General features: G+C 46.9%; 1 protein-coding gene across 1 annotated transcript in view; it reads right to left on the reverse strand.

The window, feature by feature from the left end:
* Positions 1-26,399, reverse strand: part of Iqgap1 (IQ motif containing GTPase activating protein 1) — an 89,369-nt gene that overhangs the window by 17,931 nt on the left and 45,039 nt on the right. The window contains exons 11-29 of the mRNA XM_028754775.1: positions 26,081-26,165; positions 23,161-23,324; positions 22,828-22,988; positions 22,255-22,379; positions 20,041-20,204; positions 15,185-15,275; positions 14,852-15,019; positions 14,086-14,228; positions 11,169-11,339; positions 10,364-10,447; positions 10,200-10,271; positions 10,039-10,108; positions 9,431-9,639; positions 7,735-7,890; positions 7,033-7,196; positions 5,485-5,709; positions 1,584-1,724; positions 1,410-1,494; positions 162-394 (exon numbers count right to left, since the gene is read on the reverse strand). Coding sequence (XP_028610608.1) covers positions 162-394; positions 1,410-1,494; positions 1,584-1,724; positions 5,485-5,709; positions 7,033-7,196; positions 7,735-7,890; positions 9,431-9,639; positions 10,039-10,108; positions 10,200-10,271; positions 10,364-10,447; positions 11,169-11,339; positions 14,086-14,228; positions 14,852-15,019; positions 15,185-15,275; positions 20,041-20,204; positions 22,255-22,379; positions 22,828-22,988; positions 23,161-23,324; positions 26,081-26,165 — 2,711 coding nt within the window. The remainder of the gene's footprint in view (positions 1-161; positions 395-1,409; positions 1,495-1,583; positions 1,725-5,484; positions 5,710-7,032; positions 7,197-7,734; positions 7,891-9,430; positions 9,640-10,038; positions 10,109-10,199; positions 10,272-10,363; positions 10,448-11,168; positions 11,340-14,085; positions 14,229-14,851; positions 15,020-15,184; positions 15,276-20,040; positions 20,205-22,254; positions 22,380-22,827; positions 22,989-23,160; positions 23,325-26,080; positions 26,166-26,399) is intronic.

A 26,399-nucleotide genomic window follows, 5' to 3' on the forward strand; every position in this document is an offset into this window, starting at 1 on the left:
ACACACACACACACACACACACACACACACACACACACACACACACGTACACTCACATCTTGCAACTCAGGAGTCAGGGAAATGAGGGAGATGGTTAACCTTGCCTTTTCACTCAGATGAAGACACACCCAAAGACTCAAGCTGTTTACTCTGACCCTTACCTGAATTTCTGGTAGGACTGAGAGAGGTACTCGTTAATGATGCTTAAGTGGGCATTATCGCCCAGAAACATCTTGTTGGAAGCCGCGTGCTGGAGCATCTTTGCAATGGAGCCCAGATTTCTGCGCTGGTCTGTGGTGAGCTGGCCCCCTGCCGACAGGTCTATGATGTCGAAGGCGTCAGGAGCAACAATGGCTGGATTCATATACCGGTAGTAAAGCAAGTTACCAATAATCTGAAATAGAGGCATGAGCATTCATTAACGACCAGACCACGGAGAAAGCCACACGTGACTTTGCTCGCAATGAAGATGAGAAAGTGTTGTCCTGTGAGGAAGGTAAACAAAAAGCACACACCGACCACCATGCATCCATGCACATATACTTCCCTTCAAGACCTAAAACTCAAAATACTCCGGGGGATGTGTGTAGGGGGGATAAGAGAAATGAAACTGGTACCAGAGATGAATAAAGGAACAGATTTAGGACATATAAATAGCATTTAAGGTGTGTGATCCGACACTCCAGTACACCTTCTGTTCCTGTGTTACAGCTGCAGCTCAGGCTGATGTCAACAACCGTTGTGGGTTTTATAGATAGGTTTGTGGGAAGCCATGGATCACGGTGAAAGTAAGTCCTTAAGATGACCTAGTTAGCACAGTGCCACCTGTCTGACCCCCACCGCCAACATGCCACAGACTGCAAAGGCCACGTTCATGCTTCTGAAATGAGATTCACTCAACACACATGTCTTCCACAGGAGAACGCAAGGACAAGCATGGCATCTCCCCTAGAGTTCCAGAAAAAAAGTAAAATTAATTCACCTGGACAGAAAGTCTAGAACCGAGGCCTCAGTGTAGGAAAGCACAGAACTAGGAGAGAGAAGAGAGAAGCGTTCAGATTTAAAAGGTAAAAATACAAGTAGAAGGGGAGTGTAGCCGAGTGAGAAGAGTAAGCAGGGAAGCCTCAGCAGAGCGCTGCGCCCGCGCTGCTATTCACCTGGCCACCAGGAGAGGGAGCACTGCTCCAGAGAAAAGAGGACTCAGGAAAAACGTCCCACTTCCCATACTTAGTGTACACCATGTGCCTTTAAAGATGAATAGAAACTATCTGCTTAGAAGGGCCCTCGCCTTCTAGTTACAACTGCTTTGGAGGCTCACAGTCGAGGATACTCAGGCACTTCCTGCTGGTCTATGTCACTGGGCATCTGACAGCAGAAGGGCAGGAACCCGCCAGTTTGCAGATTCCTACCTTCAGCAGCTCGTCCTCACCGGCATCAGGGAACTTCTCATGCAGCGAGTCCTTCAGCACTTTAGCAATGAAACGCATCCCATAACTGTGGGACAGACAAAACAGAGCGTGGTCAGGCCACAGAGTATGCCACCAACCAGGCTTTATTGGGGGGTCACAAGCGATGGCACTCACGGGATTTTGTCCACAGAGCTGACAATGGCTGACAGGAACTTGTCTGTCACAGCCCTCATGTTCCTGATGGAGTTGTCTAGCCTTGTCTTCACTTCTTCATGAGACAAGGCTTGTTCAGGGGTCACATCATAGGGCAGTTTGCTGAGAAAACAGAAATGACCTCAGCAATGTTAGACCAACCTCCAGGAATAGTTCGAGGCAGGAACTTGTCTTTTATAAATAGAGAGACCCAGAAAGCTTAGCTAACTTAGGCTCCTGTGCATAAGCTGTAAACTGGATGCCTCTGTATTATGTGTCACACTCTAATAAGCACTTAGCAACAAAACATATGGAAGCCATCGTATCTTCTCCTGAGCCTCTCACAGCAGCAGAGGCATAGGAGCAGGTCATCATAAACATACTATGTGGGCTAGAGGTTAGCTCAGTGATACAGCACTTGCTTGGCACACCCATGACCCCAGGTTAACCCTCAGCAATGAAGAAACACAATGCTTACAAACAGTAAACTGATCAGAACCGCTGCAGGCCACAGCAGGAGCCTCTATTTAGACTGGAGAAAGAAAGGAAGGCTCATGATCCCAAGGACAGACATCACAGCCCAAGAACGCAGAGGTTAAGGGTCTTCTGGTGTAGGTGGGGTGGGGCGTTACATACAAAGACCAGAAGGAAGACAAACAGGAGTGAAAAAGATAACAGGGATCAGGCCCTGCAGGATCCTATAGACACTAAGTTTGGACTTGCTTAGAAGCCAGAAGTAGCCACTGAAAGTTAAAAGTTCTGCAGCACTGAAATGCAAAGGCAGGCGAAGGTGTCACTATGCAAGCCTGGAGACCTGAGTGTCACACCCAGAACCCACAGAAAGGTGGACAGAGAGAATCAACTCCACAGAGTTCTCTGACCTCCAAGGGCTTCCTTATCCCCCTAACACAGACACAAACACACACAAAGACATACACATTTTAAGGAGAAAGACTGCCCAGGCTCACCATAAAAGATAAATTAAAGACGGACAGACAGACACTGCTGAGAGATGTGGGAAAGCAGTGTCCCAGCTTGACCCAGAGACGATGAGTATGAACAAAGACGAAGGTGCAACAGTGCAGACCAGGAAGACTCACAGCCACTGAAGACACAGCTCAGCCAGTGATGTGGCAGCTTTGGATATGGGGTAGACAGTCAGACACAGGAACTGAGGCACTGGGCTAGTCAGACAAGGCTGGGGGTATAGGCCAGTCGACAGACTATCTGTCTAGCACACACTGAGCCCTGGGTTCAATCCCCACCAGCACATAAATCAGGCTCTACAGCTCATGCTTGGGAGGGGGAGGGGGAAGGAGCGGGAGTTCAAAGTCATCTTCAGCTACATAGGTATTTATTTAAAGCCAGCCTGGAATACAGAAAGACCTGTGGGTGGGGGGGGGGGGAGCGGGGGAGAGAGAGAGAGAGAGAGAGAGAGAGAGAGAGAGAGAGAGAGAGAGAGAGAGAGAGAGACTGAGATTGGCATAAGAATGGCAGATGTGCTAGCTACAACATGGGCCTACACTTAACAGGCAGATAATAAAGACAAGAAGCAAGAAGACAGAGAGAAAGGCAGGGAGAAGGCTTCTGGTATCTTCAAGGTTAAAAAAGGAGGGATGATCACCGTAGATTATCTAAGCACTCCCTAAATATAAACCAGGTGACCTACTAAGAGGGACAGAGGGAGAGTTAGGGTACAGGAGAGCAGAGGCAGCCAGGGAGGCGGAGATTACAATACATGGCCACAAGCCAACCAGAGCCAAAGGCCACCAGAAACTGAAGAAGCTTAGGAACAGATAGATGTTCCTTGCTGGCATCTTGATTGAGCCCAGAGATTTCTACGTCAAGAATCTTGATAGATTAAATTTCACCTGTTTCAGCCACCCGTGTGTGTGGCGAGTTGGTTACGGTCACCATGATAAGCTGAGATAAGCAGTCAGGGGCATGACTGTCATAGCATGCTGAATGAGATCCAAGATGGCATTTGTAATTTACAATAAAGGACTGTGTTGGGAGGTTAAGTGGAAGAGAAAGGCTGGGGACCCATGATGCTTATATGCAGGGTGGCTTCACACACCCTATAGGTACTGGTACTAAAGAAGCATTCAATTTCCATTTTATGAAAATCAGGAAACACTCGTTTCCTACACACACCAGCAAGAAAAAAAATACTGAACTGGCCAGTAGAGCTCTGATTTGTAAAATGACTGACTGACTCATTGGTCATCTAAGGAAATAACTTAGTGACCCTGAGCAGTGTTCATGGAGCTGCTATCTAAGAATGGCCTGGGGGACAGGCCAAACTTCCCAGACAGACAAAGGTGGAGTGAGTGGAGGCAGGTGGTAGAGCTAAGCTGTGGGGTTCAATTCCAAGCACAAGAAGACAAGAAAAAGGTTTTCATGATGTCCAGAAATGATCAGAATCCCAGTGACAGATTTATAGAACTCTAAAATCAATGGCGTGCCTTAACGCCACAGAACACTTTGTGACTCACCTACAGTGACACATTTTTTTGGTTTGGTTTGGCTGAGATAGGTCTCACTCTGCAGCTAACTCTGAGTATTTGCCTCATCCTCCACAGTGCAGGCTTTACACGCATGCGCCACCATGCCAGGCTTACAGGCCAAATGGCAAATGGTGTGAAAAGCTGCCTGACCAGGCACCAGTGAGCTTCCTGCCATCTAACCCGCCCCAGTTGGAAACCAGAGACTGAGCTGAGCATATCTTGTCCGGGGTCCTCACCCACCTGAGTAGAAGCAAAAGCAGCAGCAGGACTCTCTGCACTTTCCTTTCCCAGCTTTACCCAGATCTCACTGACAGGCTTTGCTGTCTGTCTGTCTGTCTGTCTGTGGTGGACAGCGTTTACTCTGGCAGACTCATCTCCCATCACTAATGCACTCATTTGGCTAAGTTCTCCCCAGGCACAGATCACCAGTCACCCCACGCCCTTTCCTCCTGATCCCAAATGTAAGGCCCTTCCCATTCAACTGCTAGGGTTACAGCCGGGTCTTTTCAGGTGCTAGGCTCTCCGTGGCAGGGAGTTCAATCATGCACACTCTGCACCTGGCACTTACTTCCTCTAGGTCCAGCTAAAAGAAGTCCCACCTCAAGCAGATGGCTCTCCCTAACTGCCTGCCAGCATTAGTGCTTGCTCTAGTAAATACCTTACAAAAGGTTTTAAAAACCTTTCCTTGGGTGTAATTTTTATTTACCTGTTTGTTGTCTCTATCCCAATAAGCTATGAAGGGGTAAGGTGGTAAGTCTATTTCATTCACTATTATAGTTGTTGTTATTGTTATTGTTATTGTTATTGTTGTTGTTATTATTATTATTATTATTATTATTATTATTATTATTATTGGGGGATGTGTATGGCACAAAGCACATGTGGAGTTGGTGCTCTCCATGTTTACATGGACTCTGGAGATGAAATTCAGCTCTCCAGAATCACACAGGAAGAGCTTTACCTGCTGAGCTATGTTCTCCAGGGCTCATTCCCTGTTATGTTTTATCTTACATGTATCTAACAGTGCTAATATATAGCAAACACTCAGTAGGTATTTGCTAAACAGGTGAATTATCAACTTAACAATCTACAGCATAGTTCTCAAAGGAAAAATGTAGTGCATGTGTGTGTGTGTATGTGTGTGTGTGTGTGTGTGTTCTCTTAGTAGTCTATGCTGGCCCAAAACTCACTATGTAGCTAAGACTGACTTTTCTGCCTCTAGACCCCAAGTGCTGAGGTTACAAACATGTGCCACTATGTCTGGCAGGAAATGTTATTTGAAAAAACATTACTTTGTAAATCAAAAGTAACTCCCTTTAAAAAAAAGATATAGAACACAGCAAGCACAGAAAAGAAAGGGGCTATGATCACCATACCTCGCCTCTCCAGTCTGAGACTCCATCTGATTAACCCAAGACTTATAAATATCCACAGGGTCCGTTTTGATGTTGAGAGACTTGTCATCCATAATTTCCTTCACAACAGGGGCCAAGATCTGCCTGAGGGCATTCTGGCCCCGGGCACCACGGTTGAAACTTACAACCATCTTAATAACCGTAGGGTTTCCTGTCACGATTTCTTGAATCTGATCCACCTTTGACCTATGAGATGCCAAACACAAATTAAGTTTAAACTAATCTCAGAATCTATCGACCTATCGATTTTCTTATGGAAACAGGCTAAGTCTTCCTCTGGAAGCATTTCCCAGCATTCACAGAACCTTCTGGTAGCTGCTCACTGAGGTGCAGGAGTCATGGCTGGACCTTCACATCAGGACCAGTACCGTCAAATAATTTCCCCAACATAAAGCCTCTGTATGTTGCTGAGGCTGGCCTCAAACTCCTAATCCTGCCTCTGCCACTGTCTTCCGACAATATTTTTTGTGTTTTGTTTGGGACAGAGTCTGTGATTTTCTTGCCTCGGCCTCCTGAATGCTGGGATTACAGGTGGAGCCACCGTACTGGCCCACTCTTTCTTTCTTTTAAAAATTATGTATAGTCATTTATCTAGAATGTATGTGAGGGTCAGAGACTGAGTCAGTTCTTTCTACCATGTGGTCTGTCTGCAGACACAGGTCATCTATGATGACCTGTCTGAACTCAGGTCATCAGGCTTGGTAGCAAGCACTTTTTTCCCACTGAGCCATCTTGCCAGGCCCTCCTGGCTCTCTCTCAAGAGTCACTCCTAACTGTAATAACTATGCTACCATAATAACTGCTGAGACTTAGCTACTGTATAGTTTAGTTCAGTTGCGGGATTAAAAGGTCTTTCGTGACTCTCGATGAAACCTAGACAGGGATGGACAGGTGACCACACTAGACACAGTAATGCTTTGTGTGGTGGTGTGAATATGCTTGGCCTAGGGAGTGGCACTATTAGGAGGTGTGGCCTTGTTGGAGGAAGTGTATCACTGTGGGGGTGGACTTTGAGACCCTCCTAGCTGCCTATGAGCTGGTCTTCTGTTTGCCTTCAGAACAAGATGTAGAACTCGCATCAGAACTTGCAACTCCTCCAACACCATGTCAGCCTGGATGCTGCCATACTTCCCGCCATGATGATAATGGACTGAACCTCAGAACCAGTAAGCCAGCCCCAATTAAATGTTGTTCTTTATAAGGGTTGCCTTGGTCATGGTGTCTCTTCACAGCAATAAAACCCTAAGACACTTTGGAAGGCCTCGGGTGTAAAGACCTGTTCTGGGCATTAATTCTGATCAACCTCCTGCCAAACCTCTAGAATGCTGGGATTTCAGGAATGCACAGGTATGCTAGGCAGTTAACAACACTTTATACTAGCTATTTTTAAAGTACATGCTTTTAAAAACGGCATTTCTCGCAAACTGAGATCAAGGAAAGACAAAGGATGTCCAAGTCTAAACTACGAGCATCTCTAGTGACCTGCCCAGCCGCCCACCCCATCCTTACTTGATCTCCTCCTGGAGTGCCGTCTGGAAGAGACGCAGCAGCAGGTACTCTTCCCGCTGGTTGGATGCGTAGTTGTACAGCGTGAAGATCACTGAGTCCATGAACTTGGTGGACTTGTTCTGTGGCATCTGAAAGATCAGCTTGGCCAGATAGGTAGGGTTGGTCTGAAATAAAACCAACAAACACATCAGAAACTTCTAGATAAAGGCTGATTTGTCTTTTCATTCATGCTTTTCTTAAATATTAATTCTGAAAGTATAATTTTATTATTTCTCCATTCCACTTCTTCCCACAATGCCTCCTAAATACCCACCCTTGCTCTCTCAAACACATGGCCTCTTTTTCTTTAATTGTTGACATATAAATATATAATTACAACCTGTTCACTCTGTATAATGTTACTCGTGTGTATGTTTTCAGGCTGACCATTTGGTACTGGATAACCAGTTGGTGTGCTCTTCCCCGGGGAAGACTATCTCCCTGGCTCTCAGCATTTCTAGTGGCCTGTAGCTCTTTGTCTAGGGTCGAGGCCTCCTGAACTTACCCCTTCCAAGCTTATGCTTTGTAAAACTTCAAGGATTGTAATATACAGAAGGAAAACAAGACAGCCCCCCATAAATCCCCCAGTGGAAACCAGGGAAGACTCCTAGAGAGATCTGTGGGATGGTTTCCCCGAGGTTGTGGCCTGGGGGCGCCACTTGCCTGCAGCAGGTAGAAGAGGTGTTGATAGGCCTCCAGCTTCTCCCTCTTCTCCTTGCTCAGAGCCTTGAGCCCGCCTTTCTGCTTGTTTATCATCATCATGTCCGACAGCTGTTCCTTATTTTTTTTGGTAAGTTTTTTACTGTGGGAAACCACATCCTAGAAACAAAACCCAACACACTGATCAAGGGGCTGGCGGAGCAGAGATCGCAGGCATAGCAGAGATCGCTGGCGTTGTGAAGAAGCACGGGTGCACCTGTACAGCTGCATGTGCCACGCTGGCCCATCCCACCACACAGCCGACTTCATCCTGTTTTCCATAACTCAACCTCCTACTGCCACCTCCATGTGAGGAACCCAAGCCATGGATTTCCCCATGGGGTCAGAGGGGGAAATGCCAATGTAATGAGGAAATCAATTTCTAGGAGTTGATCTTAAAATCATGACTCTTTGAAAAAAAAAAAAAAAAAACCACAAAGATCTCATGTACCCTATGTGCCTTCAACTTACTCTGTGTCTAAAGGTGACCTTGAACTTCTGGCCTTCCTGCTTCCATTTCCCAAGTGCAAGGATTGAAGACATGCAACACCATGCCTAGTTTATGCAATCTGTGAGGGGAAATCCATGGCTTCAAGTATGCCACCAATAAGGGCATACATATCTTAAGGGACAGACCTACAGCTCAGGGACAGAATACTCAACCAGCATACCTAATACCCTGGTCTAACATCACAACAAACAAACGCATAAACATACTCTCTAGCTGTGCTTGATGGCACTTGTATGCCGACAATGTATCAAGACACTGCCACTGAATAAAATTTACACAAAGCTGGGTAAGAGGCAACTGGGGGGCGGTTGGCTACGTAGCTCAGCCTAGTATGTGTGAAGCCTTGGGTCAATTTCCCATACTGCCCAGAGTGAATAAACAAATGAACAACCAGAAGGTTAAAAAAAACATATACATATAAAATAATAAATGGGGGTGGGGAGAGGCTGGGGAGGAAGCTCAGTAGAGCATGGCGCCTGCTGCCAAGCCTGGCATCCTGAGTTTGATCTCCAGGGCTGGATCATATGTTAGAAGAAAATAAGCTGCAACTTGTCCTGTGACTACATGTGTCCAACCCCCAAATAAATTACATAATAAGCCAGGCAGTGGTGGCGCACGCCTTTAATCCCAGCACTTGGGAGGCAGAGGCAGGCGGATTTCTGAGTTCGAGGCTAGCCTGGTCTACAGAGTGAGTTCCAGGACAGCCAGGGCTACACAGAGAAACCCTGTCTGGAAAAACCAAAAATTACATAACAAATAATTAGCCTAAACTCGAAATATCTGAAGTTTAAAACCCTAAACAAAATCATCCAAAATGTAATTCTGGAAACACAGTCAGCTGGGCACAGAGGTGAGTGCAGTGCTAGCCATGACCTGGGCCTAAACAAACCTGACCTCAGTATAGTCAGACATGGCTGGGGTGTTATTTATAATAAAGTTGCAGATAATAGACAGAGATGATCACTGATCCAAAGCATCTGGAAATGGAGTCTTAGTCTCTAAGTAGGCAAAAATGAAAAGCAGAAAATGACAGTCACCGGGATTAGAAAAGGGTTATCTCAAAAGCAAGCCAGCCTTCACACTCCCTGTCAGACAAGGCTGGATGCCACACTGGCTGTGAGGAAGAGGGAGGGAGACGCCCGTCCACACCTGCAGTGTGATCTTGTTCTTCACTAGCAGTCCGATTTTGATATCCATGAGATTCAGGTCATTCTCCAGCTGCTGGTTGGAACGGATGAGGGTGATGACCTCCTCCCGCATCTTCATGAGATCAAGTTCCTCCTGAAAGTCCTGATCGCTTTGGTCCAGGAGGTGGACAAACTTTCGGACCACAATCATAGGCGGATCCTCAGCATTGACTAACAGAGAAAATATGGATCAGACAAAGACCCGAGTAACCAGAAAACCTTCCAGACAAAGACCCGAGTAACCAGAAAACCTTCCAGGTCTGAGGAGAGGTCAGTACTGTCTTAAAGCTCTAGTACACGATACACAAGATATTAATTCTCAGGTTTGAACGTGCTCAGACAACCGCCAAGTGCAGTTCCTTAGTCCTGTTATTGCTGGGTTACCACAGGGGCTACATCGGCAAGCGGGGAGACATCTGCCCAGATGTTAGCAGAGGGGCTGAATCACAGAGGCGCCCTTCCCCCAGGCCTTGCCTTCAGAACCACCAAAGAGCTCCGTGGAGAGTGCCCAGGACCTGAGGGCTCCCAAGCACTGCCTCAGCTCCTCACTGCTGAGCCACGGTTACTCACTGAGAGTCTTGTAGTCGTCACGAGCTTTGTTCGCCCGAATGAACGCCTGGATTTTGATAATGTCGTTTATCTGAGGGGCAAAGGAGACACTTTTACTCATTTGTCTATCGAACACACCCAGAAGAAGCCACCTGAGCAGCTGCTGCACCAAGGCTCCTTACATGGTCTCGGAAGTACTGCAGGCGATCTCTATAGCGCTTTCTAGCTTGATGCATCCTGGCAAGGGACTGAATCTGTGGAAGAGGGATTCTGGAACTCAGAGGGGGGTCTCTTCAACACACCATGCTTGCACCCCACATGGACGAACCCTGCTGGGCTACCATACCTTCACAACTTCATCTTTATGGGAGTGCAGGTAAGCCAGCCGGTCTTGATATGCCTTCTTCTGTTTGTATCCTCTCCACTGTGACTAAAGGGACCGCAGAGTACACATGGCATTATTTTCAAAGAATCAGTGGAAGTTAAAACAAAGAAATAAACAAAACCCTCAGCTTGCTATTATCCAAGTACAATTTCCTGACAACGCTGTAGGAAGAAGGCCCTTCCTCTACCAGGCACAGACCATGCCTCCCGCAGATCACAATGGCCGTTCTCTGACATCGATACAACACAGTACACACAGTTTTGTTTGGGGGCTTTGGTGCTGGGGACCTAATGTCTGGCCTTGTGCACACTCTCATGTGCTCTGCACTGAGCTGGACTCCTAGCCCACACTTGTCACATCTTGAAGTGAGTCACATGACTCACTTATCTGTCATCATTACTGTTGCCAGGTGGGGGAGATATACAGTAGTGTATCCATTTCACAGATAAGGAAACTTAAGAGACCCACGGTGTCTAGCAGCAATGGAGCCAAAAATGTTTCTATTACTGTTACTGAAGCATGATTATTTTATTTATTGTGACTGTACTATATCACCATCATATGCACTATAGAGGTGCAAGTCTTACCCACAGACATGCACTCCCTAATGCCTTCTGCTACCAAGGCACAATGATGTGATGTCACAAACAGGAGGTAACCATGCAAAGATGGGAAAAGAGGTCACAAGAAAGACACTCACACAATCAGTTTTAAGAGTGACAGTTTATTCCTCCTGTCCTAGAGGGCTGCTCCCTGTGTGAAGTACCTGAATGCAGGTGATGGCGGGGATTTGTTTCTTCAGAAAGTTCATCCGGGATCGGAATTCCTGTCGAACGAGGTACCCACGGCAGCAGGCTTGCAGCTTGGTGATCAAGCCTTCGTTGGCCAGCCAAAGCTGCTCTCGGTTATATGCAGCAGTCACTCCAGAGATGGAACTCTGAAAAAGCATTTGGTCACATTCAGGGACAAGAGAACGGACACAAAGCATCATCAGAGCACACAACTGACTTCACTCTCCTTCCAGAGGTCCTGAATTCTATTCCCAGCAATCACATGGTGGTTCATAACTATCTATCCTGGAATCTGATGCCCTCTTTTGGCATGCAGATAGAGTACTCATATACATACATAAATAAATATTTGAAAGAAAAAAAACTATTGGCAGAACAGCTAACAGACTAGAGAAAGATGTGTGCCATCTGCCAACACGCAAACACACCCTTCTCTCTCTCGTGCATGCATGCACACACACACACACACAGAGTTATTTTTATTTTGTTTTTGAGATGGATCTTGGTATATGGCCTGAGCTAGCTTTTAACTCTTATTCTGCTTCAAACTCCCAAGTATAGGTTATATATATATATGTTATATGTGTAGATTATAGGATTATATATGCATATGCAGACATGTGCACAAACAAGCATGCTAGGAAAGAACTGTGAGGCGGGTAGAAGGAGGTAAATTAGAAGGCTACTACTGTGCCCCGGTAAGAAGGTCTGGGCTGGAATGAGGCAGGAGCTGGGAGAATGTTTAGGAATGTCCGCTTATCTTACTACCTAACCAATATGCCCATCCTTTCTTTCTTAGCATTAGAGATGGGTTTTGGGGCCCTAGCATGCACACCAAACTCTCAGTATGTTAAGAGCTTTGGGAAAGCTCACAAAGGAAAGCATAGAGCACACCCTGTTGCTTTTCCTTTCCTCTCGGCTTCCTGCCTGGAACCTACTCTGACAGTTAGCATTCCAAGCTGCCCTTGAGAATGTTCTAAGAATGAGGGAGCACCAGGCCCAAAGGCTCCTGGAGCTCTGATGTCCTGAGGCTACCACACCCTCTCTAAATGGCTGAAGTCCATAGTTACCTTCTGTAAGAGGGACAAAACAAAATGTCACAAGCCTCTAACCCCTTATTTCAGTTTCTTTTATTCTGTCGTGCTGTCTGAGGTATCTGGGCTTCTAGATGGAAGGTCAACTTGATGGTGTGGGAAAGGCTAGGATATGGAGGTACGGGTCTCAGGTCACAGCTCACAGGTTTCACAGGCTTGAATGAGATCATGGTGGTGTTGGACTTGGTGCCTGACAGTGTCCCCTCTAATCGTTTACGAGCCTGGTCAGGTGAGGGAGTGATAGAGGGCCAGCAGCCAAGGCAGGCAGACGCAGAGACAAGGCAGCAAGAGAGATTCTGAAAGGGCATCAGAGACTGGAGGTCTGGAGAGAACTGCATGGAGGGTTTTGCAGAGACTTCCTAAAGGCATGTGACAATTCAAAGACTGTTGCCAGATAGTAAGGAAGGCACTTTCACTAAAGACACCAGGGGAAAGCTTTCTGTTGGGCGCTAACAAGTGGATGGCAACAGAGAAAGAACTGGGGGCAGCCTAACTTTCAGGGCACTTAAGACAGGGTATGAATGCGGGTTAGGTCAAATCAGAGAAACCCTACAGGCTTTGCCTTCTTTTTTCTTTTTTAAAAGACAGGGTCTCTCTCTGTCTCCTTGGATGTTCTAGAATTCACTATGTAGACCAGCAGGCCTCGAATGCACAGAGTTCTGCCTGTTTCTGCCTCCAGAGAGCTGGAATTAAAGGTGTGTGCCATCATGGTTGGCTGGTTTCCTTTTCTTCTTTGTTTTTGAGTATGGAAGACATGATCTGAATGTGGGCCAATACTTACAAGCAGTCTTTAGAGTACTAGCAGCAACACTGCCTGGCAACTGGTTAGAAATGTGGCCTCCCAAGCTCTGCCTTAGACCCACGGGATCAACCTCCACACCCAGCACTTGAAATTCGGACAAGTATGATAACAGAAACTATGAAGAGTCAAGTCTTGCAGGAACCGGAGAGGACGGTAACAGACATTAGGCAATAACATGCCAGTGAGAGACTTCCCTCCTGAGGGCACACAATGAAGGGTGGGTGTCCCGTAAGATGACAGTGCGGAGTTGAGTATGGGAGTGCAGTACTTGCCAGCCACTGGCTTTAGAGGAGTAGGAGATTAGGCCATGTTCTAAAAGTCAGGGAGGAGCATCACTGCAGTCCTGTGTGTCAGCTCTTGTCCCACATGCAAATCAGTGTCTAGGCCTGGCTGTGCCTCAGGAGGTTAGGAAGGCTCTCCCATCTTCAGCCCAGCATCAGTCCCTCCCTCACTGCGGTCTCTCCGACTGCGGCTGCACACATTGGTCAGCAGCTTGTGTTTCTTTCCACACAAGGTCCTGGTTTTTCCACCCTCAGTGACTTTTCCACCCTCAGTGACTTTCCTCTTTCCGTCTTGAACATTCTTTCCTCTTTATTCACCTATTTAAAATGTCACTTAGTTTGCCTTCCTCCAGGACAGAATTAAACTTCCCCTAACATCTCCATGTGCTAGAGCCCCCTGTCCCTGCCTACATTCATTGCCTCTGTTCCAAGCACGATGTTTCCTCAACACTGAAAAGCCTGGAGGCAGAGCAATGGGTCACCCAAGTTTTCTTTAATAACCGTACAGTGAAACTCACTGAATTGTACAATTGACATGTTTCCAATTTCAGACTTCACCGCCTCCCAAACCACTAAAACACGTATTCCAAAATAATTCATTGCACTGTCTACATTTGAGTCCAGGACTACTGGCCACAAGTATTCTCCTCTGAACCAAGAGTAACCCTGAAGCATCTTCTCTCAGATCTTTCTTATGTGAAGGAAGGTGGCCTACCTGGATCTCCTCTCGAGAAAGCTGCACAGAATTCTGTACAAAGTCTGGGGGCTCAGCCCATCCTCCTGCTTGCGTCTCCAGATTGTGGTAGTAATAGTACCCGCCTTTCACCCAGTGCTTCACCCACTTGCTGTTATTGTCTCCTGGCAGAAAACAGAGGAGGAAAGATGGTAACCCAGAGCCACACCCCCACACTGATACAGCCAACACTCAAGGATTATTCTAGTCAGCTTTGAGAATCCAAACATTTTCTAAAACCTGTTCCTTGGATCCAACTCATCTCATGTGTCCACTGAACCTTGGCTAAGTACTGTCTAGACTGTGTCATGCGTGTCATATTATAAAAAAGAACTGCCTAGGAGGTCACATTACAAAACCAACCATACTCTTCTTACAATTCCTCTGCCTAAATCCTGCAGTTGGAAAACTGTCCAGAAAAGACAGGCCACCCACCCTTCAGCACTGCCGTTCAGGAATGAGAGAGCTACAATGCCTTCTCTGCTATGGACTTCTTTCAACTATCCACAGACTCAGATAGTAGGAGCTGCAGGAATCCTAGGAAAGGCACACAGCCAAGTATCTCGGATCCTTTCCACGCTCTCATAAAATCGGTCTAGTTCACACAGCTGTCTACAAGTGTTCAGAGTTTAGGACCATTTCTTGCAAAGTGAGCCTAGATACTGTTTATCCACACTAAATGTCTTTGTCTGTCTCCTCAATGCTCAAGTGCTGAGCTCATGGACGTATGTACCTCCCCAGGACTCACCTGATGCTAGTCTTTTCTTCTTGGCTTCAGTAAGGTCACTCTGGTATGTCTCCCCACATTCAGGGATCACTCCATATAAGCCAACGTCGGGAGAACGAAGGGCACTCAGGGTTCTGCCAACATCACCACTGTCTACTGCTTCGTTGATGGCAAAGATTCCTAAGGCAACTGTCTCGGAAGAGAATTATAATGGAGCAGTTTAGGAGGTGTCTACATTCACATGACTTCACCCAAGCATACCCAGCCACCTACCCTGCCCAGCAGACCTAAGGCACCTGTCATCCTCACCCTCCACCCACACACGAGCAAGACAACGGACACATGGATACTTACACCTCTGTGCTTCTTGGGTGTCTTTGTTGGACTGACAGATTCCACCTTGAATTTCATCCAACCATAACACAGCTGACTCATCCTGTGTTTCCTATGTATGATTGAAAGAAAAACAATAATAAAGCCATGGTGAACATCAGAGTATGTGTGATGAGGACCTTCTGGGACTCAGCTATAGAAGAAAAGGCTCCACAGATGAGCTATGGAGTATGTGAATGAAAAGAGCCAGGCATCAAAACTCCTGCCCTAAGTTAAACAGGAAACGGCTCGGATGCAAGCAATGGAAGAATGAAGAGAATCAAACTGTTCGGGAAGCTGACAGCAGTGGAGGGAGCAGAAGCAGGCACCCTGGGAAGCGATCCAAGGACTTGTACAGTATGACAAAGGCCAGAGTGTGCGTATGAATACACTCGGTCCAGAAAGCCTCCTTTGCCCTTGACATACAGAAGCAGCTCAAATTCTCCACTACAACTAATGCTTTCAAGACTGTCGTGTCTTATGTAACCAAATCTTTTTAATTCTCATATTTAAAACCTGGAGTTACTATCACTGCAGGTGTCACTGGATCATAGTCTAAACCTTTCTGTTTTTTTTTTTTAAATTGTTATTGTGTTAGTTTTTTTGTTGTTCTTTTTTGTTCATTTCTTTTTTTCCTTTTGGGTCTCTCTACATAGCCCAGGCTGTCCTGGAACTCACTCTGTAGACCAGGCTGTTCTCAAACTCAGAGAGATCCACCTGTCTCTGCCTCTGCCTCCCAAATGTTAGGATTAGAGGTGTGGGCTACCATGCCCTGCTTAAGCCTTTCATTTTAGATCACCTGCTGTAAACTAAACACGTGTTCACACACACGGGTTCTAATAAACAGTGGCGAGATAGCCAGGAAAGCTGTGCAGTCCGAGCTGATTCCTGGTGTCAGAGGTGATGGAACAGCTTGCTTCACTCTTCTATAGTTTATTTTTCCTTAAGCTAACATGTAAGGGTTTCAATATGGGACCTTGATGCATATACCATTTTATTACTCACCCCATCCTCCCTGATCCCCACTTTGCTGGTCTCTTGTCTCCCCTCAACTATTTTTTTCCCCTTGTGTGTTCATGTTACACATGCTGTGACTTCGAGAGCTGAGAAGTCAGAGGCAACAGGACAGATGGTCCTAGACTGCAAGAGAAGCTGCCCACAAGCCCTACCGACCAAAGCAGAGACACTTGCATGGGCTGGAATCCAGCCATTGCTGGTTCACTGTTAGTTAGGCTGATCTCACACGGATTCCAAGCAGCAGAGCTGGGAGGCTGAACACAGCCTTCCCCTGCAAGGAGTGAGCTGGCAAGAGTTCTGACTGTTCACAGTCCTGTCCCCTACTGCTCCATGCAGGCTAAAACAAAGAGCTGCGGTTAACCTTTCTTTCGTGTTTAATCCTCACACAAAAGAAGCAAACAATGAAGCTAAGGTTTGAAAGGCAAGAGAATGAATCGAAACTGGTTTGGGATTGCTAGCACTGGTTCCTGGTGGCTTACAGGCAAGCACGTCTGTGTAGACAGGAAGAGAGTTTTAAAAGTCACTCATGTACATAATATTAAAATGATCCTCATCTTGGGCATTCAGACGCCCAGGGACTGGTGATTCAGTCTTAGTAAGTGCTCCAAAGGCACCAACTTCAAGCGAGGAAAGAAACGGCACCAATGAATGGCAGACTAGGGACCTCTAAGAAACTTCTCACTATAAACACAATAAAATGCTGCCTAAAAATGGCAATAGTTGGCTTTTCTAAACTTAGGAGATGAAGGAAGGCTTGCAACAGTTAGAGCTGGCACAAAGGCATGTCCCACTGAGTGAGAATGTGAGCTCTGGGCTACTGCATCTTTCCACAGTCTATTCGGTGTTCCCTGGGAGGTCAGCAGTGCTTCCCCTCATCCCTTATCTGCACTGGATGTGACCGGGGCCTTACTCCAGCTGTTGAGCATCACTAGGGCTTGGGTTGATAAACAACAGTCTTAACAACAACAACACTAACCAAAAAACTTAGAGGGAAAATCTGGAGAAGAGGTATTTAAAGAAAGCTGTGAAATTGTGACCCATTCCTGGATGGGAAGCGAGAAGGCCACACCTGGTACATGTGGGGATGCAGAGACTCTTCCAAAAGTGATTGTGAATATAGTAGAAGCAATGACACATATTTTATAATGATGAATTATATGGCCTGCAAATTATACTCCAATAAAATCTAAAGTTCTAAGCTTGAGGGTCTGACCAAGCTTGGAGGGAAAGCCATACAGCTCTAAACTGCCTACTGAGCTGAAAGCACAAAGGGCCCTCAAAGGGCACAAAGGGCCCTCAGCAGGGCAGGGAGGCTTTACAGGATCTATGGATTCAAGGACACCTGTCCAATTGTTAGTGAATCACAAGCTGATTAGGGAGATTTTCCTGTATGTTCATGACAAAGACAGCTCACACAATTCAGAAAAGCCTCTGAATAGCTGCAAGCACCTGCAATCTCAGGAAACTGAAGGGAGCCTCCATCTCAACAAAAACCCTAAAACACTAAACAAGTGATGTAATGAGAGTAAGAATCTGATTTCTGGAGTTAACACATTATCAGCAGAATTTCTGCCAAATAAAACACATAGCAACAACAAAAATAAAGTGTGCAGGGACTGGACAGACACATACAAACCCACCAGACAACAGAGGCTACCACTGAAGAGCCTCCAGCTGAACTTGTGGGCAAAGATCAGCTATTTTATATACGTTAAAGAACTAAGTGGGGACCCTGTCGGATACCTAGCATCATCAACAAAGAGAAACCACATTCTTAAACACGAAACAGTACAATAACTGAAATAGATTTGATTGTGTAGAAGGCGGGAAGTCAACTTGAAGACAGGTCAGTTCTGATGCTCTAGTCAGAAAATTAACAAGAAAAAGGAGTGAAGGAGAGCGAGAGAGAGAAATGAGCACTCCAGCAGGATGACGTCTAATCAGCCCGGCTCCTTCAAAGGGACGGACACTTGCCAGCAACAGAGGATACACAACAGAATAAGGGCTCAGGAGATGGCTTCTCTGGTAAACTTCTCTAAGTCCTATGATCACCACAGACACAAAGACACCACCAAGAAAAGTGCATACTGAATATTTTGTGTCAATTTTTGACTGTTTTTAATTTCTGAGACAGAGTCTCATGGAGCCCAAGCTAGCCTTGAACTGTGTAGCTAAGAGCGACCATGTTTTCCTGACCATGTGCCACCACACCCAGCTACAGACTAAATTTAAATTACAATTTTGTGCTTGCTAAATTTAGAATTCGATAACTATTTTTAACACTATTCCCTAGATGGTTTATAGGACTTGGAAGCTAAGAAATGCCTATAAAAAGACAATTCTACCCGAAGTGCAGTGTTCGCACCATGATGTTCCGCAAGGCTCCCTGCAGCTACCCTAGCCCTTTCTCTTTTCCACAGCAAATTAAATGCTTCAAAGGCCACTCACAGGCTACAATTTGGACAAAGTTAGATGAAGCCAATCACAAAGGTCAATATATCGCATGATTCTATCTATATGAAGTGTTCTGAATTCAAAATCCACAGAACAGGAGACTGAGCCATAAGGGACCCCAGGTTTCTTCTGTGTAATACCCTAACAGTGGCTGTGAGAGTTTCACAATTTTATCATTATACTGGAAGATAAATTATACCACAGACATGCATGTTTAAATTGCGAGTTACATGGTATGTGAATTATATCTTTGTTTTGTTTTTCATGTACACTGTAGCTGTCTTCAGACACGCCAGAAGAGGTTATCGGATCCTATTACAGATGGTTGTGAGCCATGATGTGGTTGCTAGGGACTGAACTCAGGACCACTGGAAGAGCAATGTTCTTAACCACTGAGCCCTGTGAATTATATCTTAATAAAAGTACTGTAAAGCAAGAGTTATGGTGTTCCCCCCTTAAGTTTAGCTTCTGTGTTCTTCCTCTGACCCACTAGTGGCTGTCCTAAATCTATAGATAATTGGTGTTTCGGTTTTGTTTGAGGTGTTGGGGAGCAGCCGCATGGCCTCATGTGGGGCGAGCTCTCCACCACTGAGCAGCACCACTCACATGCATCTCTCTACAGAAGACACGGATTAGGCTTCTCACAGAAGCACCAACCGAGAAATCCAAGGTAGGAATCTCGAACTCCCAGTAACAGAAAACGTGCGACAGCAGGACTGTGCACTGCAATGGGCTGTGCATGAGTGTCACTAGCATGTTAGACAAGAGGCCTGCCACAGGGACGCACCCGACGTCTGTGCTTCAATACGGGACTCAGGTCAACTGTGGTGTCTGAAACTGGAGGAGTGAGCCCAAATGGGGAGTGGGTGGGTATGGACAGGAAGGAACACGAGTGAGAGTTCTGGGATGCCGATAACTCTCGCTAGACAATGTAAACATCAATCACACAGGTACATTTGCTTCTTAAAGTTTATACAACTAAATACTTCATCTGACTTGCTCAGGATCTTAGGTTTCAATTAACCTGAACGACGTCAGCAAGAATGGGGGATGGAGAGGTAGCGGTGGGAGGGAAAGCCAATCAAACTAAGTAAAAAAAATGCCATGAAGAAACCTGCAACTTTGGAAGCTAATTAAGAACATTAAATTTAATTTAAAATGGAAGGTTGCTACAGAGACATCTACAGGAGAGGAATGTGTAAAATACCCCGAGTTCCCAGGAGGTGGAGCATTTGTCTCTCTAGTGGCCAAAGATGAAACAAGGGAAACACAGTGGCACAGCATTCTTCCCAGAGGCTGACTGCTGAGTTGGAACAACAGGGGGTGCGGATGGGTGTGTGGGGAGGGGGGTGGGGGGGTGTGCTCACCTGGGCCTTTTCTCTCTTTGCTCTGATCAGTGTGTCTTGGTAATGCTGTGCCACTTCTGGAAGGACCCCCTCGAGCTTAGCTGCAGGGATCTGCAAGGCCTGCAGGGTCTTCTGGGCATCCCCTTCGTCCAGGGCTTCATTAATGAGACCAATGGCCAAAATCCCTAAGGACACAGAGACAAGAGGCTAGGCTGTAGTTAAAGAAGTTAGAAAAAAATCAATCCAAGGGTCTCAGCTACTTGGGAGGTTGGCAGAAGAGAATCCTGTGAGCCCACAAGTTCAAGATCAGCAAAAACTGTGCTAACCCCGTGAACTCAGCTGAGAGCAATCATGATTCAAACTAAACAACACTGCATTTCAAGAAACAATTTTTGTTTCCTCTAAACTCCCTCACCCTATCCATTCCTGCAGGAATCCGGGTTCTTCTGTTTCGTTTTTAAAGCTTTAAAGTGATGCGGATGTTTTAGTTTCAGTCACACTGTGAAGCTCAAGTAGGCTCTTGCCCAGCCCAGGCCTCCTGTGTGCTGAGGTGCAAGCCCGGGCCGGCACAGGCTGAGGACCACAGGCTGAGGACAGACTGGCTTCACAGCTCTCAGGGACCGTCAGATGTGCAATCAAAACTGTTCATCAATTTTACTGAATGAAATAGGAGCCGTGGGGACCTCCTCCCTAGGATTACACAACACATGACGGGCAGATTGAAGATCTAAGCACAGGACTTTCCAGCCCACTCGGATCTCTTCCCACAAATCAGTTGAGTGTTTCTCACAGGAAGTTCAAATTAAAATTGGAAACGCCCACTCAGGCAGCTAGGCTACTCTGGGGAGGACTCTGCTGTGTGCTGCAGTATTTGGCTGGTCTCTGCCCTGGTTTCGGAGGGGAAGCCTGGAATATCCTGAAGAGCATCTGTTATTTATGGTACCTCCCACCACATCTGAAGGTGTGCCAGTGGAGGCATCATCCTATGGTGGGCCTCAGGACTGTTTCAGTAGGACTGACCACACAGGATCTAAGAAGTCATATAGCTTCATGACTACCAGATCCATGGTCAGTAACTCAGCCAGTCACGTGTAGGTAACAGAGACAAGTCTGGTTAACCAAAGCTCAGGTGAGTCCCCAGTCAGTGACTATCAGTCAGGAAGGTGACACATGCCGAGGCCACAGTAGCTTTGCATTCAGAACCCTCCCAGACACAGCCCCTGGATCTTGTCTTTTGCCTCCAGATTTATCCCCTTTATATCCACACTGTAACCCTAAGGCTCACATGACTGAGTTCTTTGAGCCTTTTTAGCAAACCATTAAACCTGAGGAAGGAGAGGGAACCCTCATGCAGCTAGTTCAGAAGTGAGGCCTAGTTTGCACTGGCAGCTGATGTCTGAACACAAGTGGACTTGTGGAAAACTATGCCCTCAACCTATACCAGGTGACACAATTCAGGCAGGTTGTGTTATATATATGTTAGCACTACTTGCTATACACTATATAGTTACATGCTATATAGTTATAACTATCTCTTATAGCTATAACAGACCATGCTCAATTCACCTCCCCCAAATTTTATCTATTTGAATTTTTTTTGTTCTGTGCAGCTCTGTGTCCTGGAACTCACTCTATAGACCAGGCTGGCCTTGCATTGAGCGATCCACCTAGACTGCCTCCTGAGTGCTCGGATTAAAGGTATTCACCACCACTGCTGGTCCAAAATTTATTAATTGGACACATAGCCAATAATAAGTGTATTGAAAACAATACCCAACCTTAGCTAGTTGAATGTTATATTATACAAACATACGTGTGAAATACACAAACGTTTGTATTTTGATATTTCACTCAAAAGCCCTTGTAGGAGTAGTATTTAGAACCAGCTTGTGTGGTGTATGTGTTTGTGTGAGCACCGTGTCTCTGCCTGCTGCAGGTGTATGTGCACATGTGTGACATGCACTCAGGTCAGAAGTTGATGTCAGGTTTTCCCCCTAGTCACTAGGCTGGCTGGTTGATGAGCTCCCAGGGAGTGTCTTGTCTCTGCCTCCCTTCTCCCCAGTGCTGGGGTTCCAGATGTTTGCTGCCACACACAATTTTTACCTAGGTGGTGGGGACCTGCACCAGGTCTTCATGCCTGTGGGGCAGGCATTTTATTGACCGAGCCATCTTCCCAGCCCCACGTCACCCATCGTTAAAAGTAATGTTCTCTGAGGGGACCTGGCAGTTACTCACGCTCATGTTCCTCATGGACCACGAGGTTCACGTGGTCCACACACGCCTGGATGTCATTCCATGTGATAAACTCATTATTCTCCGCATGTGCCTGAGCTTTCAGCTTCACCAACTCATCGAGATACCTGTCCCAGCCCCCCCAAAAAAAGGATGAAAAAAGAAAAAAACCTTCAGAATGATTATTCAATGATTATAAATGTTCTACAATATGGGAAGTGTTGGTGTAAGTTCTGGGACTGCAGAGCGACCTTAAACGTAAACACACAAGGAAACCACTTAGTCTCTATGTTCTAAGAGACCAACTCTAAAACCAGGGGACTCATCCAAAGACAGACAGACAGACAAGAGGGCCAAACTGGAGAGAAACACAGTGGTAGAGGAACTCTTCAGTATGTCTGAGGCCGGGATTCCAACCCCAGCACCAACAAAACCAAAATGTCATGGTGTCTGTAATGTACTGACATTATGAAGTCACAGTGTGAAGACATAAAGCCTAGAATGAAAATTGGTGTATGCACTAGAAGACAGCGGTAACCGCCATGCAGCGGACCTGAGCACACACTCTGGGCCCACCTTTGACAGTTCTCTTCCTCAATGTTGGTGAGGCCTGTGACTGAGCTGCTCAGCTGTCTCCACACCGTGTTCATGTCTCCTGACTCCAGCGCCCTGTTGATGAGGGCCACAGATGACAGCATCTCCACAGCAACGGTGAGCTCAGGATGGGTGAGGCTATGCTGTGCAGGACAGGAGAGAAAGTGAGGAAGGACACTCCCCAACGCCAAGGGAATCAGGAGCTCCACATGAAAGCTGGGTTTCTGGAAAAGGCTTCTGCCCAAGCCCACGGAGAGGTGGGTATTCACTTCCACTCCATTCTGCTCCCAAACAATATGGGCTCAGTTAACTTACCTCAGGACTCTGCTGCTGCAGGGTGGCCAACTCCTTCTGATAAAGATCGGCTGCAAATGGATACACCTGGGGCAGCTGGGCTTCGGGATTCATTAGCTCCAAAACGGTCTTCTCGGCGATGCCCTTCTGGATCGCAGCATTGATTGCTGCCACTGCTGCCAACCCTGAAGGAAAACAGGTCAGCATGCAGTGGGCTGAGAGCCCTGAGCAGAAACAGTGCCTTGTTTTGTTCTTGAGACAGGGTCTCACTATGTAGCTTTGGTTGCCCTGATCAGGCTGGCCGTGAACTCAGAGATCTACCTGCTTCTATCCCCCTAGTGCTGGGATAAAATGCGTGTACCACCATGCCCGGCTGCTTTTTTAAAAAGATTTATTTTTAAGTGTATGACACTTTGACTGCATGTGTGTGTGTGTACTGTGTGTGTGCTTGGTGTCCATGGAGACCAGAAGTGGGTGTCAGATCCCCTACAACTAGAGTTACAGAAGACTATAAGCCTGCAAACTGCCAAGGGAGTGCTGGGAACAGAACCTGTCCTCTACAGAGTAACAAGTGCTTTCAACTCCTGGACCAGAAACACCATACACCACCCCCTCACAACCTGCTTTAAAAGTATTGTGGAATATATATGCATGTTCACACACATGTAGATGCGTGTGGCAGGACATGTGTGGAGGCCTTTGATATTGGGTGTCTTGATCACTCTCCGCCCTATACTGAGGCAGGTCTCTTGCTGAACCAGAGTCCGTTGTTTCGGGCTACTCTGGCTATCCACCTTGCCTACTATGCACGGAGATTACAAGGCAGCTCTCATGCCCACTGGGCTTTTACACAGATCCTGGGAATTAGAATCCTGGTCCTCAAGTTTGATCAGGAAACATTTGGCCTGCTGAACATCTCTCTAAACGTACACTCCCATTTACCACCCCACCCCCCAAAAACCACTATGTAGCCCTAGTCTGCCTTTATTCACAAAAATTCTCCTACCTCAGGAGTTGCTGGAATTATAGGTATGGGCCACCAAGTCTGGCTAGGAGGTACCAATTTTTATAGAATAAAGTTCCATTCTGTACCTCTGGTATCTGTCACGATGCTTGATGTGGAACTCATCTCTAAAAACCCACTACCTTATTGAAGGTGGCAGTGGCAGTCTGAGGTGGGGGAGGGGCATGGTAGCAGCAGGAGGGGCATGGACTCTAGAAGGAGCAGAACAGGGTCTTGCTGGGCAGAGATAGAGCCAGGCCCAAAGCTAAGCCTGCACAGAATGCAGACAGCCAGAGACTGGCTTTACTGCTGCAGAGGTCAGAGGTCAGAGGTCATGGACACAGGCCTCTGAAGTTGCACCTGAGCCTGTGGCTGAGCTGAAGATCTAGAGAGCCAAGCACCCACATTTCCCACCGCCTACCATAAGGATTCTTGTTTGCCCAACTCTGAGCTTAGGGACCGGATACTATGAGCCAGGATCCTCTGTAACTTTGATATGCACAGCCCACCCGCAGCACAGGAGGCTGTACAGAGCAGCAGGCTGTCATACCAGGTACCCTGTGCTACCACCCAGGATCTGCTCTCAGGCCAGTGACTGATTTACCTGGCACCTAATTTCAAGCTGGACAAAGCTGGGCTAGCTCTGTCTGGTCTGTGGTTGAAAGGCAGCTTTAGGAGCCCAAGGTGACCCCAGGGAGAGTAGGCACTGGGTCATACGTATTTAAACAGATGTCTTCATACAGTGCTTGGGTTTCCTGTAGGCTGATTCTGCTATCTAGGCTACAGGCATTAAGGACCTGCTTACCTATAAGCCAATGGTCAACCCTACCTGTCTGTCTCCTGAGCTGATAAGCTGGCACCTCTGACACACTTTATATGAGAGCTTCTTCAGTTTGCAACCAGTCCCTATGTCTTGCAAGTGCTAGTCTACGCCAACAATACAGCACTCACATAGCACGGCCAAGTTGAGGAAAACATCTGCCCCACTGCTGGAGGCAGTTCCTCCTGTCTTCCTCTTCCTCATTCCGAGAAGCCAAACACCCCCAGGTTTTGAAAGTTACTTTATTTCAGGGCTGTCTGCACCTTTGGTTCCCTAGAGCTTTTGCCCTCAGTGCAGGGCTGACTCCAGTACCCACAGGCTAGGCCCCTCAGCTTCCCTGAACTGGCCAGGATCTCCAGCCGAGCATGCTCAAGGGAAGGGCCGCACTTGTGCAGTGGACTGCACCCTTTGTTTTCCTGCATTCCTCCTCTGTCACAAGAGATAAACCTGGTGCTTCTCTAGTGCCTGACCTGAGAACAGTACAGCCCAGGAGCAGGAGTGTTGCAGGACTGAGCATGCTGGGGGGAGCAGGACCATGTCACCAATCAGTCACAGCTTACACCTCTGCACCCCCCTTCTCTGGCTACCTTGACATGTGCCCTTCAATAAAACCCAGCTTGGGTCTAGAAAAGACTATTGGTCATGTATGCTACCACTACACCAGCTAAACAGTCCTTCCTTTCTCAGGAGCCTTCTAGTAAGGCCGCCCTTCAAAGCTTCCCAACTGCATCTCAACTCAGCCAAAACAGGTACCAGGATTCCCAGTAGCACCTGCTCTGAACTCAGCTTCCCCTGTGGCACTGTCTGCCTCCTACAATCAGGAGCGCTCTCTCCTTTTCCATAGCCTAAAACTTACCGCCCTTTAAGTGCTGCCTCTTCTCCAGACACTTCCCTAATTACCCAGAAGGGTTTATTAGCCATAGTTGAATGTGCCCGGACCCTAGTTCTGCTTTTAAAACCAGAAGAACCCTATTGCCACCACCAAAAACAGTTGGCTTTGCATCGTGACTAGAAGGATCAGGTGGCAGGTGATGTAACTTCAGACCCTTGAATGACATAAAGCCACAACTTCCCTCCCCCCTGAACATTTCTGTGGCCTGGAGCCGAGGGACTCTTACGTCGTTGGTATTGCTGGGCAGCACTGTTGGCAGCATCCACTCCAGCCTGTACCTCCTCCTTCTGCAGGGGATCAGTCTGGCCATTCTAAGGAAAGCAAAGGATATTGATGAGATGACTGTTCATGCGTAGGCCTCTAGACCTGAATGAAAGTCCTCTTAACAGCAGTCACAGGGACAAGGAAACTGGGTAAGCCCCAGGCTTAATGCTGCCACACTCAATAGAGCCAAAAGCCCTTGCCAAATCTGGGGTGGAGTAGCTATAGATATGCCTCTGTGTGTGTGTGTGTGTGTGTGTGTGTGTGTGTGTGTGTGTGTGTGT

The sequence above is a fragment of the Grammomys surdaster genome, unplaced genomic scaffold (assembly GCF_004785775.1).
Source record: "Grammomys surdaster isolate TR1022 unplaced genomic scaffold, NIH_TR_1.0 126036, whole genome shotgun sequence".
Lineage (NCBI taxonomy): Eukaryota > Metazoa > Chordata > Mammalia > Rodentia > Muridae > Grammomys > Grammomys surdaster.